This window comes from Bos indicus, chromosome 16 (assembly GCF_029378745.1).
Source record: "Bos indicus isolate NIAB-ARS_2022 breed Sahiwal x Tharparkar chromosome 16, NIAB-ARS_B.indTharparkar_mat_pri_1.0, whole genome shotgun sequence".
In the NCBI taxonomy this organism is placed as follows: Eukaryota; Metazoa; Chordata; class Mammalia; order Artiodactyla; family Bovidae; genus Bos; species Bos indicus.
Genome location: NC_091775.1, coordinates 20,437,856 through 20,457,619, shown reverse-complemented (window position 1 = coordinate 20,457,619; position 19,764 = coordinate 20,437,856). Strand labels below are relative to the sequence as shown.

Below are 19,764 nucleotides of genomic sequence, written 5' to 3'. Positions count from 1 at the left end.
AAGCAGGGAAGATGTCTGTAGAATGGCATCCTTCCTGCTTAAAGCACCAGTGATTCCATCTGTGTGAATATTGTCCTCAGTGGTTTCAGCAAGAGTTCCTGTGGCGTGGAACTCACCCCCTCCCAGTGCTCTATGCCCTTGTTTTAGTCTCTGGTGAGGATGCTTAAGGCCACTCTATCTACTGGAGGGTGAGTGGAGCAGAACTCATCTAAGCCCTCTCAGTGTTCTCTCTCTGCCTTTTTATCCATGAGAACAGAATTTGGAAACTTCTCATGTTCTCTGAAACCCATGAGATGTGCAAGTTCATTGACGTTTTCAAATAAGAATTTACTTACACATCTAAGGGAAAAATGATAAGCCAGAATGCCATGACTTGAATTTGGGCTCTCAATGGCACCCACTCCAGTACTCTTGCCTGGAAAATCCCATAGGCAGAGGAGCCTGGTAGGCTGCAGTCCATAGGGTCGCTAAGAGTCGGACACGACTGAGAGACTTCACTTTCACTTTTCACTTTCATGCATTGGAGAAGGAAATGGCAACCCACTCCAGTGTTCTTGCCTGGAGAATCCCAGGCACGGGGGAGCCTGGTGGGCTGCCGTCTATGGGGTTGCACAGAGTCGGACATGACTGAAGCTACTTAGCAGCAGCCGCAGCAGCTAGCTTTATGACTATAGCTTTATGACCTTGAGTAAATTGCATAATCTCTGTGCCTTTGTCTTCCAAATTACAAATAAGGATACCCTATATTTTAGTGTTCTCCTGAGGAATGAAAAGAGTGAATACATGTTAAATATTTAAGGCAGTGTCTAACACAAAGTCAAATCTCAAAACAAATTATTTCTATCAAGATTTTTGTCATAATTATTACATAATCTTTTTGTTAGTCACAGTGCTTATAGAATTTCTGTTATCAAAGTCATGAAGTTTTACTTTGCAACTTTGTTTCCATAACATTATTTTAACATAAATGTAACAATGGAGAGTCCTAAAACTAAGGATTGAATGACAAAAGTAAGCTGTAGGGGACTAACATTGAAAAGCATCATTTTTCAGTTCTGTGAGGAGCATATTGTCCTGAATTATGACATGTATTTCAAGATTTTGATCAAAAACTGCACATTTCAAATTTGTTGTTTACAGTATAAAATTAATAATGTGCTATAACATACCATTGCTATGTTTTGTTGTGAATGCTCGATTCAGTAAGTTTCTATGAAGGTTCTAATTTCTAATTTCAGGCATTAGGAAGTGGGGTGAGCTCTAATAGAAACCATTCACGCTTTAATGATGTCTGTATTAAGATGTTGACATATAACAGGTAGGATGAACACCTTGGGGGAAAGGATAAAAGAAAGCTATTGGAACAGAGAATATGAGATAGGTGACTGATTTAGCAGATTGGGAAATTATGCCAGGTTAAATGGCATTTGAGGTGGACTATAAATAATTGGTAAAGTTGTTTGTAGATATTTTTTGAGTTTATATCATGTGCTTGTTGCTGTTTCAGGTGCTGTTCCATACTGACATGATGAAAGCTGGGGGTTGTGATTTCTCTGTCAGTAGAGTATAGTAGAGATTAGAAGAGAATGTGGAAATAGAGTCTGGTAGGCATTCCAAGGGGGATCCCCTGGTGGCTCAGCAGTAAAGAATCTGCCTGCCAGTGCAGGAGATTTGTGTTCAATCCCTGGTCTGGGAAGATCCCCTGGAGAAGGAAATGGCAACCCACTCCAGTATTCTTGCCTGGGAAATGCCGTGGACAGAGGAGCCTGGTGGGCTACAGTCCATGGGGTCACAAAGAGTCAGATAGGACTTACTGACTAAAACAACAGGACATTCCAAAAAAAGTCATGAGAAAGTAAATTAGATAAATAGAAAGAAATATTAGAAGCATGAAATGGAATGCTTCAAGGGAAAGAAATCCACAGGTTAAGAAGAGGGAGGAACTGAAGATGACAGTAAATATCCTAGACCATGGTGACGCCACTAAATGTAATGAAGAAAGACCAGATGGGAGAAATAAAGCCATGAGTTTCAGTTCAATTATTTGAACAAAACATATCCATGACAATAATAACCAGCCAACAGCAGAAAATGCAAATCTGGAGCTTAAGAAGGATGTAAGTTTTATAATTGTCTGCATATAAAAGGAGGTAAAACTATGGATGGTGATATATTAGTGAAGGCAGAGAAAATACAAAAAAAAGTTTACACCTCAGCCAATGCTCACATTCTGGGAGAAAGAGAAAAGGAAAAATTAAAGGAACAGAGACATGATCAGAGTTAGGTATAGAATCTAGAAAGAGCACTATTCAAAAAGTCAAGGGCAGAGAGAATTCTAGAAGGAGAATGTCAGTAGAGTCACAGACAGTAGGGAAAGGGAAAGAAATGTAAGATACAAGGAATGTGGGGTCACTGATGATCCCCTGGGCAGCACTCTGATTAGCATAGTCAGAGCAAAAGCTGGGAGGTAAGAAAAGTAGACAGTTGCAGAAGATGGTAAGTTTTAAATGTGTAGTTTTTTGTTCTTTGCCAAAATGTTCCTTCTACTCAATTTCCATAAAAACATGCATTAATTTTGTTCACATGTGAGATTCTTTCTTTTCTAAGAGAAAAATTAGTGTTTTCCTGGAAAAATTTTTGTTTCTTGGTGTCTTAATTTATCTTGTCAGCACTCTATGACTTTTCATCTGCCAGACAGGGAATGAAGTCAATTACATGACAAAAATATGGAAAATAATTTTTGCTTGCCACTTGATTTATGGTAAAATGCATTGTTTTCAGGGGTGTTCAGGCCAGGGAAAATGGACTTGTTTTTATTAGAATATAAGGAAAACCCCGGAAATTACAGATCCAATATCCTTCTTGCCTCTGTTTTCAGTAGATAAATAGGGTATTTCTTTTTTTTTTTTTTTAATTTTCCTAGGATTAAATGTCTGTGTAACTGATGGATTTTAAGTCATAGAAATAAACAATGAGAAGGTCAGTGCTTTTGAATGGTCAACAGTTTGTTGTAGGAAAGGAATAAAAGTTGACTTGCAGCACTATGACTTTCTTGCTCTGTCTCTTCTAGTAATAAAATTATGGTTTGGAGGATACAGAATTCCAATAGATTTGTGGGAAGTTTAACTCTAAAGTCTAAATGTAGTTCATGTGAGTGAATTGCCAAGGATCAGAACAACCATTTAAAAACTTTGAAAAAGAGCACCATAAATTGGAAGTAGTATTCAGCTTTTCTGAAGTGCCGAATCACGAAAATATATTTTTTTCCTTACACCTCAGTCACAGAAATCCAAAAGATACTTGTTAGATATGTCTGTTTCATTAAAAAGCCTGAGAATTGCGATTTGCTGTCCTTCAAGTATTTTTTCGATTAGATGTATCATTAGAATTGGCACGTTTCGTCCGGAATGTTTATCACTACTCCTTTAGCTTTGGTGCCCATGAACAGTTCCAGAACTGATTTGAGAGAGGTACTCTCCCAGGAGCAGCTGCAACTCTATTGCAAAATCTTCAAGAAAGTGTGATGGGTGGCTTTGGAGTTGCTTCTGGGTTTATATGGGTCATGATCTGACAGACTGGGCCCTTAGAAGCTTCTAATCCTTTTCTTTAAGATTACCCTTTTAATCTAATAACTTTGTACATTTCCATCCTTTGTGAATTAAGTACAAATTAAACCTTCCTTCAGAGAAATTCCTTTTGGAGATCCATTCCTGGAAGAACGATGTCCTATTTCCTTTACCCATCATAAATTGACCTCTTCACTACAAGCTTAGAAGTGCCCATTTCCCATTAAGCAAGTAATTAGTGGTGCATTAAGTTTCCTGTCTGAATCCATCCAAAGTAGAATGTATGGGTTGTTTGCTGCTGGGTTGAAAACACACATTGTTTTGTATGCAGGTACATAAGTCTTTTCTTTGTGAATAGGACCCAGAGTGATTAAACAAGCACTTTTAATATGTTAATTTATAATTTTAATTACAACAATCTTGTATATATAGTCATTAGTGAATACTAATATAAATATTTTTCTATCTTTTTATTCATAATGCATAAACCAATCATCCAGTTACTTCTCTGAGGTTGCCTGTTTTTGTTTCATAATACAATCTTTGTTCTTAGTTATGAATGCATTTTGTTCGTTCCTGTCTTGAATAATCCCTCATTAAGCCAGTCACTTTCTGCTCCATGCTAAAAAGGAAAAATTATCATGCAAATGTGGCACGCCATATTAAAAAGCACATTACCCAACACTTTTGTTGCTGTCCTTCAATTAGTTTCCCTTCTTTGAATTTAATTCCATTTGTTGTTAAACTACCAACTTGATGTATGGACTCATGAATCTCAGGCTGCTGCCAAGAAAGTGGGGGGAAAAAAAATCAAAGCCTCTTCGAAGAGCTGCAGAGGCGAGCTGAAATGAATTTGTTTCACCTTTGACAAGAACACTTGAACAGCAGTGAAATCCTCTGCTGATTCAACTTGGCTAATTATCCAATTATTTATTTCAAGAATAAAGGCTCTGTTTTACAATTAGAGAAGTGTAAGGCAATCTGAGAAATTTGGTAATGACAGCTGACTTAAGTCACTTCTAAGATAAACAGTATCTGTGCAAACTTGTCTCACCCAGTCTTTTTAGGCAGCCGTTCTCACGTCTTAGCATCAGGGAAATCCTGAGAGTAGGAGGAAGGGCTGGTTTTGTTTGTTTGTTTTTCTCGTTCAACAACAGAAATTATTTTGCACTTCTAACCACCATGTCAAATTTCCATGGCTCTCAAGCAATGTTAAAGTTGTATTTCTCTTGATTAAAAGCTTTTGGTTCAAAGCAATACTTTTTAATTGCCTAATGATATAAGTCAGTTCTTAGGAAAGAACCGCACATTTAGGAGTTCATTTGCAATATAACTGAAAAATTCATTGCATGGCAGTAAAACAATTTACTGTTAATTACAAGGAGAAGAATTTGCTGTAGCATGCTCACAGATTGCCATGAATCATGCAGCACTCCTAGAGATTTATAACAGATGTGTAAGTGGGATGAATTAGCAGGGTTTAATAACAGAGACACAAATCATGCAGACTTCAAGGAGCTTTAATTGATATACTAGAATGTGACGGGCATGAATCACTCAGCCATTCAACAGCACTGTAACATATGGTCAGCTCAATATGCTGCATCTGAAATCGGTTGGTGAGTCGTTGGTTGTCCCATATGGTAGAAGCAATATATTTTTCATGATTCAAAAAATACATCCATTTTTTTAAAAGAAATTTGATTGCAAAGCATGTTTGTTATTGAACAGTCACTTGAATGCCAAACTGGGTTTTTTTTATAATGATTTTTTTTTTGACATGGCGGCTTCCCAAAATAAATAGCAGCTACTACTTGTAATACCAGATCGTTGGAGACATTATGAGAACCAAATTGGTGCTTGTTGGCAGGCTTGATCCACAGTAAAACCTACAGAAGAGTTCAGCCGATGAGAGCTGCGATTGTTTGGGAAATCCTTCAGATTCTGGCAAAGCAAACCAAATGAAAGGGATGATGTCAGTCTCAGAGAAGTTCAGGAATGCCCAGATTTGCAATGAGACTAGATGGAATTGAATGAGAGACCTTTACTTAGCAGGGTAGGAAAGTGACTGGGACAACACTGGAATCCATAGTGTAACAATTGGATATAACATTTTAAAAATCAGCCTCTTAATTAAAGGTTCAGTCCTCTGGGAGCATTCTAAAAAAAATCCTGGAAGAACATTCATCAGTGGTAGCACCAATCTCATGTTATTCCTGAATGATTATTTCAGTGTAGGAAAACAGGCAACCCTGGTGCAGACCAGGAGCTGGGAAGATGCAATATCTTTCTATGGAAACTAGAATCTGGCAGCTTTGGACAAAGCTTGCGTAGCATTAGTAAATCTGACAGACTTGAAAAAGGAATATTGCAGCCTTAGAACTGTGGCTGCCAGAATTTAATGTCAACAATTAAAATTTATTTTGATCCTTACCTACTGTTTATTACTGTTTGTATACACAACAGACCTTACTAATACAGACATGCACTATTAGATGGAATTACCATCTGTTCAGAGTGAAATGCTGGCATCTGTCTTAGACGCTAAAACTAAAATGATATTATTTCTAACAAAACAAAATTAACTGCTTTTTACTCACCAACTTTAATGTTGAATGTGTGCTGTGCCCAAGGAAAAGGCTTGTTGATACTCTGTGTAGTGGCCTCTGTTGCCGGGTCTGCATTTAGATAAGTGACTTTCATGAGACCTCTGTTGACCTTTTTGGCATAGCAGAAATGGAATGTAGAAATCACACTTTGTGATACACTGTTTCAGTTTTCTGAGGTATTAACCATAGTGAGGCATTAAAACAGTACAGTCAAAATGTGTAAGAATTGAAATAGACTATTGTATGCAAAATATTTTGATATGTCCTAAATAAACGCAAGGGAAAAGTTACATTGAAATTCATGTGAACGAAGTTGCCATACACCCACAGTGACACCTTTAGGAAAAAATAAACTGTTATCTTCTCTGCTGGACTACTTTTAATTTCCTCCTACACTGACACCTAGGAAAGATTTATACTCAGTACCCCCGCCTTTATTTTAAGCCTAAGTAAGAGATCTCTAGCTTTTCGAAGTTAGAGAATTTGGAGTATCAAGGACAATGGTAGTTTCCATACTAATGTAGGATCCATGATGCTACTTTCTGAGAAGCCTGACTTCAGTTCTGTATATCACAAAATAATAAATTCTGTCACACTAACATTTCATGCATGTACACAGTGCATTAACTGTAACTGTAGTACATCTATTTGTTCTAGAGGAGACTTGAAAATGATTAAAAAATCAATACTTTGCTGTCAGAGAAGCAAGTGTTACGATGCATTTAAGTAGTTAATTGCATAAGCCCCATAAAAGCTTCAAGTTTGGGTAGGAAGGATGCCATAATTACAGTCCAAGCAACTACCTTTTATTAATGGGGGACTTTAGGGAACAATGCTTGTTGTCATTGCTGCTGCTATGTGAAGTTCAGAAATCATGGCTCACTCCCTTTACGTGTAGGATGCAAGTTGTGTGCAAATTATGGAGAATCACCAGTATGACAGCTGGCTAAGGTAGTGTATATTCACCAAGAAGGTGATTCGCCTTAAATTCTTGAAAAGAAATGCTTTCTGGACTTTCTTTATATCATAAAACACATAGAAAAATCATAATATTTGTGTGCCATGGTAAAGAACAAGGTGACTCAAGTTGCAGGGATAAGTTGGCTGGGTTCCTGGAGGAATGAGGGACCTGTATGTCCAACAGCCCTTCATGATTTACTCTTGAGAAGTACTACTTGCAAATGTTCAGCCAGAATTTTCTAACTGGAAGAGATCAAAAGTATAATCGGGTCTGTCCTGCTCTTCAATAAATGAGATACTAACCAGCAATTCTACCCCTGAGTATATATCTGAAATACAAAAAGCACTAATTTGAAAAGATGCACGCACCTCCATGTTCATAACAGCATTATTTATAATTGACAAAATATGAAAGCAACCAAAGCATCCATCAACAAATAAATGGATAAAGAAGATGTAGTACACATCAGTTCAGTCACTCAGTCGTGTCTGACTCTCTGCGAACCCATGGACCGCAGCACACCAGGCTTCCCTGTCCATCACCAACTCCCAGAGCTTGCTGAAACTCAGGTCCATCAAGTCAGTGATGCCATCCAACCATCTCATCCTCTGTCGTTCCCTTTGCCTGCCTTCAATCTTTCCCAGCATCAGGGTCTTTTCAAATCAGTCAGTTCTTTGCATCAGGTGGCCAAAGTATTGGAGTTTCAGCTTCAACATCAGTCCTTCCAATGAACACCAAGGACTGATCTCCTTTAGGATGGAAGGATGGACTGGTTGGATCTCCTTGCAGTCCAAGAGACTCTTAAGAGTCTTCTCCAACACCACAGTTCAAAAGCATCAATTCTTCAGTGCTCAGCTTTCTTTATAGTCCAACTCTCACATCCGTTCATGACTACTGGAAAAACCATAGCTTTGACTAGATGGACCTACATATACCCAATGGAATACTACTCAGCCATTAAAAAGAATGAAATCTTACCAATGACACAACATGGATGGACTTGGAAGGCATTTGTTAAGTGAAATAAGACAATATTGTATCACTTATATATGGAATCTAAAAAAAATACAACAAACTAATGAATGTAACCCAAAGAGCAGCCACACAGATAGAGAGAACAAGCTAGTGGTTACAAGCAGGAAGAGGGAAGAGAGAAGTTTAGGAAATGAGAGGTCCAAACTATTCTGTATAAAATAAGCTACAAGGATATATTGTACAACACAGGCAACATAGCCAATATCTTGTAAATGGAGTATAGCCTCTAAAAATTGCACATCACTCTGTTGTACACCTATAACTTATATAATATTGTACATCAACTAAACTTCAATACGCTTTTTTTTCCCCTAAAAAATGAATGTGTGAAATACTTAACAGAGAGGCCAAATAATGGATTAGCCAATGTTCCATAAGTAGGGTCTTAAAGGACCAGTATAGAACCTAAGGTTTCTCCTTTCCAGATCAGTTCCACTATACACCTCTCTTGAAGAAGACTAGTAAACAAAAGGAGAATGGGAAAATTGATGCTGTTCTTTCCTCAGCCATAGAATAGGCCAGCCAACAAGATCTAGCTGAGTGCTGGGAGATCTCAGAAAGTCAGGAGAAGACTCCTTTCCTCTTCTGACCCTGACTGGAGAGTGCTTGCTCACTGGAAAATCATGGCTTCGTGATCATCCTGGATATCATGTCTGAGTCCTGGTCCCAGTGCCCTTTTTCACAGGTGTTTGTGGCTAGCAGCATTTGGCAAATCACATTTCCCGTGACGGTTTGCATCTCTGAGAAAAAGTCAGAATCATTTTTCACTGACAAGATGCCTGAGGATGTCATATATTAGTGTTCCCCTTATACCCCTGAAATGAGGAAAGGCTGTTTATTCCTAGATTTCCATCTTCCTTGTAGTTGAGGATGCTTTAAGATATTGACACAGCCATGCAGTCTTCATAGACAACAAACTCTTCCTTGAAAACACGGATTTGATTTTAAAGAGGTGTCATCAGCAAGAGCTTCTGCTCATTTAGTCTTCAGTTCTTATCCTAAGATGCTCAAACTCCACACTACATAAATTCTGCGAGTGCAAATTTATGCATTATGATATGCTATTAATCAGATTATAAAGTAATACATGCTGCATAAAAAAGAATATATATTACAGAGTGTTTTTTAAAAGAATGATTATAAGTAGAAGAGCGAGACTAGAAATTGGATTACAGAGTTAATGCAAAAAATACAAGAGCATTGTAATTTTATTCCAAGTGGAAACAGAATTTGAATCTTGTTATTCTTTGAAATGATGGATATTGAAGTTTGCATTTATAAGAGAATTTTCTAAGTAAATACAGATAGGTTCTGAATGTGAATGAATTGAATCATTTTATAATATGTAATCTTAAAGATACTTTATTGGGTCATAATAATAGTGTCTTGTACTTATATAGAAATTTGCCTTATAAAACCTAACAATTATATTGTTTTTAAAAACTTATTTTCAAGGTGTCTTACTGAAAATTTATTCTTATATTGTCTGAGAGAAACCTGAGTCACATAATTTTGAAGTGTTTTTCTAAAATCATGCAGAATTGGATTAAAAAAATGTGAAATATAATCTCTAGAAGGTTCCAATGACTTTTCCATAATCCCATAATGTCTCTTAATTTATTGCTTTGTGATTAACAAATTTATACCTATAATCCATCCACTTTGGTGATCTGAGATTTAATCTTTTATTCCCTGGTCTCTTAGTGAGTCTAAGTTTGTATGCATGTGTTTAATAGTTCAGGAGTATCTGTTTATCTTATTATCATTCTGTTAATACTTGTGAATGTGTATGAGACCAGTCTCATTTAGTTGATTGAAAATTCCCTTTCTGATACTAAGGGAACTCTGAAGATAATGACTAAGTGCTCATCCATTCAGCAGGGCTGGAGACTCCAAGTGAAACTATAAGAGACAGCTGAGAGGTGTTTATTTATTTTTAAACAAGTGAATAAAATACATACACACACATTCTAGTTCCACTCCTCTGTAGTTGACTTCCTAAGAATATTGTCACTGCTCAGTGGAATAATTCTGTGAGTCTAGAAGAGATGCTTGACTACTTGTTAGAGTTTAAATAGTCAACATTAATTTTAGTGGGTTCTCAATGCAGAATTGTCCTTATTGATTATAATCATTTTGTCATAGTTTTAAAATTGCATGTTCTCAATTTTAGTAGATATTAAAACAAACACCCTCCACCCCCACCCCACCACCCCCCAAAAAAAAACCTACTGAGTTGCTGGCATTCCTTTTGCTTTGATTCTGAAATTATATTCTTGATTAAGAAGTGATTATTTAAAAAAATGAAACAAAACAACAACAAAAAAGAAGTGATTTTGGATGATGTATCATTGGGGAAAGGATTTTGAATAAAATAATGGTACAAAGCTTTCATTATCTCCTTCCAGCTGGGTGATTGGAATAAAGTAAAAGAGTATCAAATGTCAAGCAAATGGGACCTTGAGAATGAAGCTGATTTTAAATAAGTTTGTTTTCTACATCTAACTCTGTAAATAATTTCATTTGTAACATATTTTTTTGGATTCCACATATAGGGGCTATCATATGATATTTGTCTTTCTCTGACTTCCTTCAATCAGTGTGACAATCCTCTAGGTGCATTCACATTGCTGCAAATGGCCTTGTTTCATTCTTTTATATGGCTGAGTAATATTCTATTGTATATATGTACTGCATCTTCTTTTTTCATTTCTCTTTTGATGATGTTTAGATTGCTTCCGTGTCCTGGCTATTGTAAATGGTGCTGCAATGCACACTGGAGTACCAGGGGGAAAAGGGGTGGGGATAATTGGGGTACTGGGGTTGATGTATATCCCCTGCTATACATAAAACAGGTGACTAACAAGGACCTACTATATAGCATAGGGAACTCTTCTCAATACAATGTAATGACTTGTATGGGAAAGTGAAAGTAATAGTGTTAGTCACTCAGTCGTGTCCAGCTCTTTGCGACCCCATGGACTGTAGCCCGCCAGGCTCTTCTGTCCATGGAATTCTCCAGGCAAGAATACTGGAGTAGGTTGTCATTCCCTTCTCCAGGGGATCTTCCTGATGCAGGGATCAAACCCGGATCTCCTGCATTGCAGGCAGATTCTTTACTATCTGAGCCACTAGGGAAGCCCCTATATGGGAAAAAAATCTTAAAAAAAGAGTAGATGTATGTTTATGTGTAACTGATTCACTTTGCTGTATAGCAGAAACTAACATTGTAAACAACTGTTCTCCAATAAAATTTTTCTTAAATTTTAAAATAAAAAGAATAAAATTCTTCTGCAATTAAGAAGTACAGGAGGTTTATTCATGATTTCATTAAATAGTTAAAATGGAATTTCTATTTTCAACACATCAACTATGTGTAATTTGTGATTTGCTAAGTCTTTGCTGTCCAACATGGTAGCTATATATAGTGCTACTGCTGCTACTGCTAAGTCACTTCAGTCGTGTCCGAATCTGTGCGACCCCAGAGACGGCAGCCCACCAGGCTCCACCGTCCCTGGGATTCTCCAGGCAAGAACACTGGAGTGGGTTGCCATTTCCTTCTCCAATGCATGAAAGTGAAAAGTGAAAGTGAAGTCGCTCAGTCGTGTCCGACTTTTAGCGACCCCATCCATGGACTGCAGCCCACCAGGCTTCCCTGCCCATGGGATTTTCCAGGCAAGAGGACTGGAGTGGGGTGCCATTGCCTTCTCCAATAGTGCTACTTAAATTTAAAATTAATAAAATTAAAAGTTCAAGCCCTTAGTTTCAATAGACACATATCAAGTGTTCAATAATCATATATGGCTAGTGCTTATTAGACAGTACAAATCGAGAATATTTTCACTGAGAAAGTTCAATTGAACATCTCTGAAATAGATGATATTTTTCAAACTGAAACATTCAAGTCTTTGTATCCCAGGTCATTAGGGAACCTTAAGTGGAATACAGAAAACATAGGAGAAATACTCAAAATTCCTCTTCTGTGCTTCTAAGTAGCAAAATTTAGACACTCTAAAAAGATTGAATTGGTCCTTCATTGTTTCTCTGAGCCCAAAACTCAGAAATCTTTGACCGTCCTTCCTCCCAGTTAAGCTTATAGCCAGTGATGGCTTGCTGAAGGTTTAATAGAAAGATGGAACTCCAAATTCTGAAGGTGAGCTTAGTGAGAGAAGAAATTTCTGCGTGGCTTAGCTTTTTGTTTTGTTTTGGATTATTCTGAAGAGAAATCATAGGATATAGAATGAAATCTCTGAGAGCCCACCAGTTAGCTCATTTTTGGCAAAGAGTAGTAAAGGAAATCATGCATAAATTTATATAAGAATAAAAATATCACATAGTTCACAGTGGCAGAAGATGAACAAAATTGTTAATTATCTAAGTTGTTAAACTTTTTGCTCAGTGCACTTTCTTCTTTACTAAAAGTGAAAATAGAATCACAATTGTTTCTCTGTAAAAAGCTGGCCAAGCTTTCTAGAAAGTAACAAATGGTAATTGCTCTAAGTTGATTTAAGGTGAATTTGTTTTCTTGCTTTAAGGGTATTCATTTTTATTCACATCATTTTAATTCACATTTATTGAAACAAAGACTTTGTGCCTATACAAGGCTGTGTTAATACAAGTGTAAATCACAGTCCACAGCTTTAGTTTGGGTCCATAGTAAATAAGCTGGGTGATTATGACATGTGATTTTTTCCTTCACTTTCACCCCTCAAATCCAGCTGACACACTTACAGTGGATATGAATCTCATCGTACAGACTCTTTAAGAAAATAAAAATCAAAATGGGCCTTCATTTGCAACAACTCAGTTGTTAATCTGATCCATTTCCAGTAGGTTTTAAGGGAAGTCTTAAATCTATCCCTCTGAAGATTTGCCAGGAGGCTGCACAGAATTTCCAGTGTCCCTGAACCTCAGATCATGCCGTGGACCCAGCATGCATGTGAGCATGGGATACTGACTGCCCAAGGCTCAGGCTCCTGCTACTGGTCGTGTGGTCTCTTTAGGACCCTCGAGGCTGCCCGAAGCCTGTGGTGCCCAGAGAAGAGTTTACAACCCCCTGAGCTCTCAGGCTCATTTCTTCCACGTGGATGGTTTGTTTGGTTTTCAGAGCAGTTTTTGCTTATTTGTTTGTTTTAATTTAGACCAGTTTCTAAGCTTTAAAAAAATCAGAAAATTACGTAAAAAATGACTTTTTAAAAAACAAACTAAAAGATTTGGTGACATTGGTTCGTCATTCCCGAGTCATCCATTGGCTGGCATGAGTTGGTGACCATTTGTCCCCCACTTGGTTCTTCTCAGTCCCCACACTTTCTCTCATCTCCCTAACTAGCCCATTTCAAACATTTCCTTTGCCTGTTTGGCTTCTGTGGATTGCAGCCCTGACCTGATACCACATTAAGACGAGGGACACTGCCCTTTGTGATCAGTAGCCACTGGCTGGTAGTCACTGGCTACAGGATTCACAAGGGATCCTGTAGCTTCCACTCAGGCAGGGCAATTCTCTAGAAAATGGAGCAGCCATGAGCCACTAAATACCAAGCACAGAAGATGAAGCACTGAAGCACCAGCTTGGGAAAGGGAATCTGGGTGGGGCAGCAATAGATTCTATAGTGTCTGTTAGGTAGCAAGAAAGAATAGAGAAAATACAAGAAAAAACTTTGCTTAATAAAACTTTGTTTAATATTTGTTAGTCATCTAAATTTTCTTTACTTGCCTTTAATACAAATTATATCTTGAGTTTTCGGTTTCTAGAACCATAGAAATCCTTGAGACCATAATTGATTTAGAATATGCTGTACACAGATGCATGTGAACATATATGTACGTAGCGGTGTCTAGAGATGGAAGCCAAGTCCTTGAAAGTAATAAGGGTTTTCTAAAATTTAGCACCAGCCCAACTGAGGCCGCCTCTGGTTGAAGGAATCAACAGCACAACCATGCATCTTAGGTGGCTGGCACCTGAAGAGCAGAATGGACCTTCTCCTTTGTATCAACTGGAAAGGAGAGAGCCATCCCTACCGGCTCCGAGGGCCATGGTGATGAAAGGGACTCGCTTCACAGGACATGGATATTATAAGTTCCCCAGCTCCACTCACCCAGTCAATACAGACTTCACGGGTAAGCGTGCTTGATGTCACTTTCCTTATGAGGCACTTAAGCCCCCAAAGTGTTTTCTATTATTCTAATATTCCTTTACAATGAGTTTTTACTATGCCTGTTTATAGAGATGCTAATGTAGTCTTTTTATGCTTTAGCTTGATTGTGTCGGCATACTTTTCTTTTTAGTATTCTGGGGGGGCGGAAAAAAGAGGTGTAAGTGGAGGAAAGAAAAGAAAGAAAATGATGTGGGAAGGCAGCCTTATTGGATCAAAGTATGTGCTGGACATGATTCTTGGATGCTATTTACCAGAATGTGTTCCTCAGAGTGGTCTCTTCCTTTGTGGAAAAGAGTTCTGTGGCAAATGAGTTTGAGAAATGCCCCATGCTATTGGAGATGCGTAGTACACATGGAGTTATTACAGTCTCTGAAAAGAAGTGTAAGAAATCTATTTAACTTTGTTTAACTAACTATTCCTAGTACGTATTTGATGTAACTTTTTTAAAAAAGGTAACAACTGTTCATACCCTATGTTCTATTGAGAACATTATGGGAAAAAGTAATTTCAGGGAAAGCCTACCTTCTGTGGGTCAGAAGTAGAGTAAGGCCAGTGAGGCACACTATTTAAGGCACCAAAAACTCAGTTGTCCATGTAAATAATATTTTAATACAATATTTTTCAAATAAAAATCAGTGCAAAAACCCCCAGTAAAATATAAACATTTTGTTTTTTTTCTATTTTCTTTTGTCAATTAATTTTTATTCTAGTATAGTTACTTTACAATGCTTTGTTTCTGCTGTACAGAAAAATGAATCAGCTATACATGTATATATATATCCCCTCTTTTTTGGACTGCCATACAATTTAGGTCACTACAGACAACTGAGTAAAGTTCCCTGAGCTATACAGTAGGTTCTCATTAGTTATCCATTTTACACATAGTATCATAGTGTATATATGTCAATCCCAATCTCCCAATTCATCTAACACCAGATCCAACCCTCACTGTGTGAGCTAACCTCGTGTGTCTTGCTCAGTTCCTGATTTTACAGATATTATCGTCTGGAAGTCTTTCGCTTTATGAATTACAGTTTTTAGAAGCACTATTTGACTGTAGGTATAGAAAATAGTAACTATTCATAATACACAGTTTACCATTATTTAAAGAATTTGAAAAGTGTATAATATATATGATTCTATAAATTCAGAATGATATTAATTTAACTCCTGAGAACCTAATTTTGGAGCAATAGCTAGACTTTCAAATATTGCATATGTTGAGGACAATGAAATGGAACTTGAGCTCTGAAACGTAGGTGGGGTGTCATTTTATTTTTACTTAAAGTTGTAAATAGTTTGCTTTTACATGAGGCTGGCTGCTGATGTGTGTTTGCAATGAATCATGATTATGCTCTAGCTGTGATATATTAAGATTAATATATTAAGAGTAACCACTGGCCTAGTACATCCAGCTCCTCTGTGAGTATTAGAAATTCAATCACCGAGCTCCCTGACAACACTCAACTTCTGCTTACTATTCATAAAAGTCAAAGAAAGGAATGAAAAGAAAACATAGGTATCTAGAAAAGAACCTGTGGGTAGAAAGTAAAAGACTTTCTCTCCGATGGAGCTGGAACTGCCTTCCTGGTCCAGCCTTTGGCTTGTGGTGTGTTTCTTCGAGGAATCAGCCTTCTTGCCATTCATCTGGGTAGCGCTGCGGCAGGCATGTCAGCTTGGATTTGCTAGCTAGCCAGCAGACAGATTTTCGATGGGATCACCTACTGCTGTTGCTGTGAAAGACAGAGTGGCCCATCCACCGTTAATAAATTTAGTCGTCTGCGCGGCCTCCCTTGCCGGCCTTAGACTCCGAGGTGTACGGGCTAGGGGCAGATGTAGCGTCTGGGAAGTTTTCCAAATTCCTCTTTAAAAAAGTTAGGCCATAAACACGGGCCTCACGAAGCAGGATCCTTCTGTCTGTAACAAAGCCTCCAGCTGCACAGAAAATGTGTTTGGAGTCCACATCATCTGAAGGACAAGGCAGGGAGATCACAGTTTTGGCTTGAACGACTCCCGGGAGCTTTGGTGATTCCTGGAGAGTAAGTAGTTCTCCTGCATTTAGGCACGTTTTGGGGCCTCACGTGCTCCTTTGTATGAGCCGCGTGGCTTGCTTTGAAGGCTATGTTAACTTTGAAAGTAACCTGGTCTCCATCAAGTTATTTATTGGTTTGACACTTTGGCTTACCTGGCAGGTTTGGTTGGATACTTTTATTGAGTTGGGTCATGGTTTAACTAAATTTACCCAATCAATGAGCCAAGATAAGTTTACAAAAGTAACTTAATGGCTTTCCTTTAATTTGTATCTTCTTATGTAGAAAGGAATAGTTAGCATCACACATTTATTTTCCTTGTACATTCTGTCATTCATTCCCTCTACAACCATGGAAGATATTTCCGCCTTCCTGGATTATGAGGAAATGAGGCTCCAGTAACTGGGTCCCCCAAATTGCCACAGCTGCTGAACTGAAATGTGAATTTGGAGTCTTCTGGTTCAAAAGCTGGTACTTTGCCAGAGGGGGCGTGAGCACCCATAGAGAGTTCTTTAGAGACAGAACAGAACAAGTATCTGAAAGTAGCAAATGAGGGTGGAAGCCGAAGTAGGTTTTACCCAACACTGCTAAACTTTTTGGATTTGTCTTTTGGTTTTTGGCTTTTCAAGTAATGTGCATGCTAAGTTGCTTCAGTCATGTCTGACTCTTAGCGACCCCACGGACTGTAGCTCGCCAGGCTTTTCTGTCCATGGAATTCTCCAGGCAGGAACACTGGAGGAGGTTGCCATTTCTTACTCCAGGGGATTTTCCTGACCCAGGGATAGAATATGTGTCTCCTGCATTGGCAGGCAGATTCTTTACCACCAGCACCACCTGGGAAGCCCTTTCAAGTAACAAAAACATATAGTAGTATTGGCATTATATATTTACTTGTATCCCCAAAGATTTCTGGGAGTGAGATTATTTTTTCTATATCAATTAATTCTAGAGGGTTCCTAAAACTAGATTTTTCTAACACTGAAAAAATTACTTTAAATGTGCTGAAGTGCTCTGCGCCAAACAGTGCTTTCAACTCATGATCCTATAAATTTCATGCAATTTCTATATTCTGAGGAAAATTTAATAAGCAAATCCTGGACACCTCTAAGATGATGAATTATATTTAAAAAGTGAATAATAAGAAGAAGAACTCAGATGTCTTTTATTTCGATTCAGTTCAAAATCTCAAACTCTAACTAAAAATGATTCCTGAAATATGAATGGAGATATGAAATAACTCAAACACAAATAGACAATGATGTGTATTTTTATACATATTTTATACAAGAAAAATGTGAGATTTCACCCATCAATAACAGGATTTGTAAATATACTCGCAACATATTTCATGGTCATAGCAATATGTTGAAAGTCTCAGTATAAATTTATCTTATTACTATAGTTCAAGAAATGAATCTTTCATATAACTCCCTCCTCTTCCATATATTTGCTTTAAATATTTTTACCTCAAATGGTAGAATGAAAACAATTCAAATATTGATTCATATATTTGAATATATGTTTATGTTGCTCAATATAGAAATTATTAAGCTTAGTAATGTAAATGAACTCTGTCAAAGTCTACTTTGGGGTTGAAAAATGAACCAGATTAATCTTTTTTACAATCTGTCATTAGTCCTTTTCTTTTCTGATACAAATATTGTTTCAAAAGTCTAATTTTTAGGAAGGGTGTATTATCAGTCATTTGCATCATAGTATAAATACACCCCCCCCCATTTCTTTACAATTAAGAATAAGGGATTGGGAGCAGACTAACAGATATGTTGCAAATCTAAGCCCCATTATTTATTAGTTAAATATAATTAGACAAACCACTTAATCATCTGTGTGCCTCTTTTTCCTTTTATTAAAATTGAATACTACTTACAATACTGATATCAAGCAAGTAGGTTAGGATTAAATGGGATAGCTCATCCAATAAACTTTGCACACATAGATAAGTTTATAGTCATTCAATATTAGCTATCACCTAGTACTCATTTAACAAATATTTATTAATACCTACTATGAGACAGATTTTATAAAATCTTCTGCAATTTGTAAAATCATTATTCTGTTAGTTCATCTGCTGCTGCACATATGTTTGCCTAAATGTCATATCTGGGGCATGAATAATATGCAATTTCTATATTAAAATGTGATATTTAATGTGTTACTGAAAACAGTTAAATTAATCTACCTAGTGTTGAGACATTAGATAAACTACATTGATGTGGGTCTAGTCATGCTCATCTGTTAACCTGAGACTTGTACTGAATGGTCAGTTCCTTTAACTTCTAAAATTCCAAATCGATAAGCATAGGAAATTTAAGTAGCCTCAAAAATTCAAAATAGAATTTATTACTGAGGCAGCTGTGAGATTAAAAACACTTAGATTTAACTGTTTTGTTGTCATTCTTTCATATAATATATTCACAATTTGTTGTTGTTGTTTAGTCTCTCAATCGTGTCCTATTCTTTGTGACCCCATCGACTGCAGCATTCTAGGCTTCCCTGTCCTTCACTGTCTCCCAGAGTTTGCTCAAACTCGTGTCCATTGAATTGAAGATGCCATCTAGTCATCTCTTCCTCTGTCATGCCCTTCTCCTCCTGCCCTCAATCTTTCTCAGCATCAGGGGCTTTTCCAGTGAGTTGGCTCTGCATCAGGAAGCCAAAGTATTGGAGTGTCAGCTTCAACATTAGTCCTTCTAATGAATACTCAGCATTGATTTCCTTTAGGATTGACTGGTTTGATCTCCTTGCAGTATAACGGATTCTTAAGAGGTTTGTCCTGCACCACAGTTGGAATGCATCAGTTCTTCAGCACTCAGTCTTCTTTATGATTCAACTCTCACATCTGTACATGGCTACTGGAAAAACCATATCTTTGACTAGATGAACATTTGTTGGCAAAATGATCTCTCTGTTTTGTAATATGCTGTCTGGGTTTGTCATATCTTTTCTTCCAAGGAGAAAGCTTCTTTTGAGTCCATGGCTGCAGTCACCATCCGCAGTGATTTTGGAGCCCAAGAAAATAAAGTCTGTCATTGTTTCTGTTGTGTTTCACCATCTGTTTGCCATGAAGTGATGGGACCAGATGCCATGATCTTAGTGTTTTGTATGTTGAGTTTTAAGCCAGCTTTTTCACTCTCCTCTTTCATCTTCATCAAAAGGCTCTTTAGTTCCTCTTTGCTGTCTGCCGTCACCATGATGTCATCTGCATATCTCAAGTTATTGATATTTCTCCTGGTAATCTTGAGTCCAGCTTGTGTTTCATCCAGTCCAGCATTTTGCATGATTTACTCTGCATGTAAGTTAAATAAGCAGGGTGACAGTATACAGCCTTGACATACTCCTTTCCCAAATTTGAACCAGTTCATTGTTCCATGTCTGGTTCTAACTGTTGCT

At 37.5% G+C, this 19,764-nt stretch overlaps 1 protein-coding gene across 1 annotated transcript in view; it reads left to right on the top strand.

The window, feature by feature from the left end:
* LOC139176525 (usherin-like) overlaps positions 1-19,764 on the top strand; it is a 137,750-nt gene that overhangs the window by 7,228 nt on the left and 110,758 nt on the right. The window contains exon 4 of the mRNA XM_070768845.1: positions 14,058-14,288. Within this exon, the coding sequence (XP_070624946.1) occupies positions 14,058-14,288 (231 nt within the window). The remainder of the gene's footprint in view (positions 1-14,057; positions 14,289-19,764) is intronic.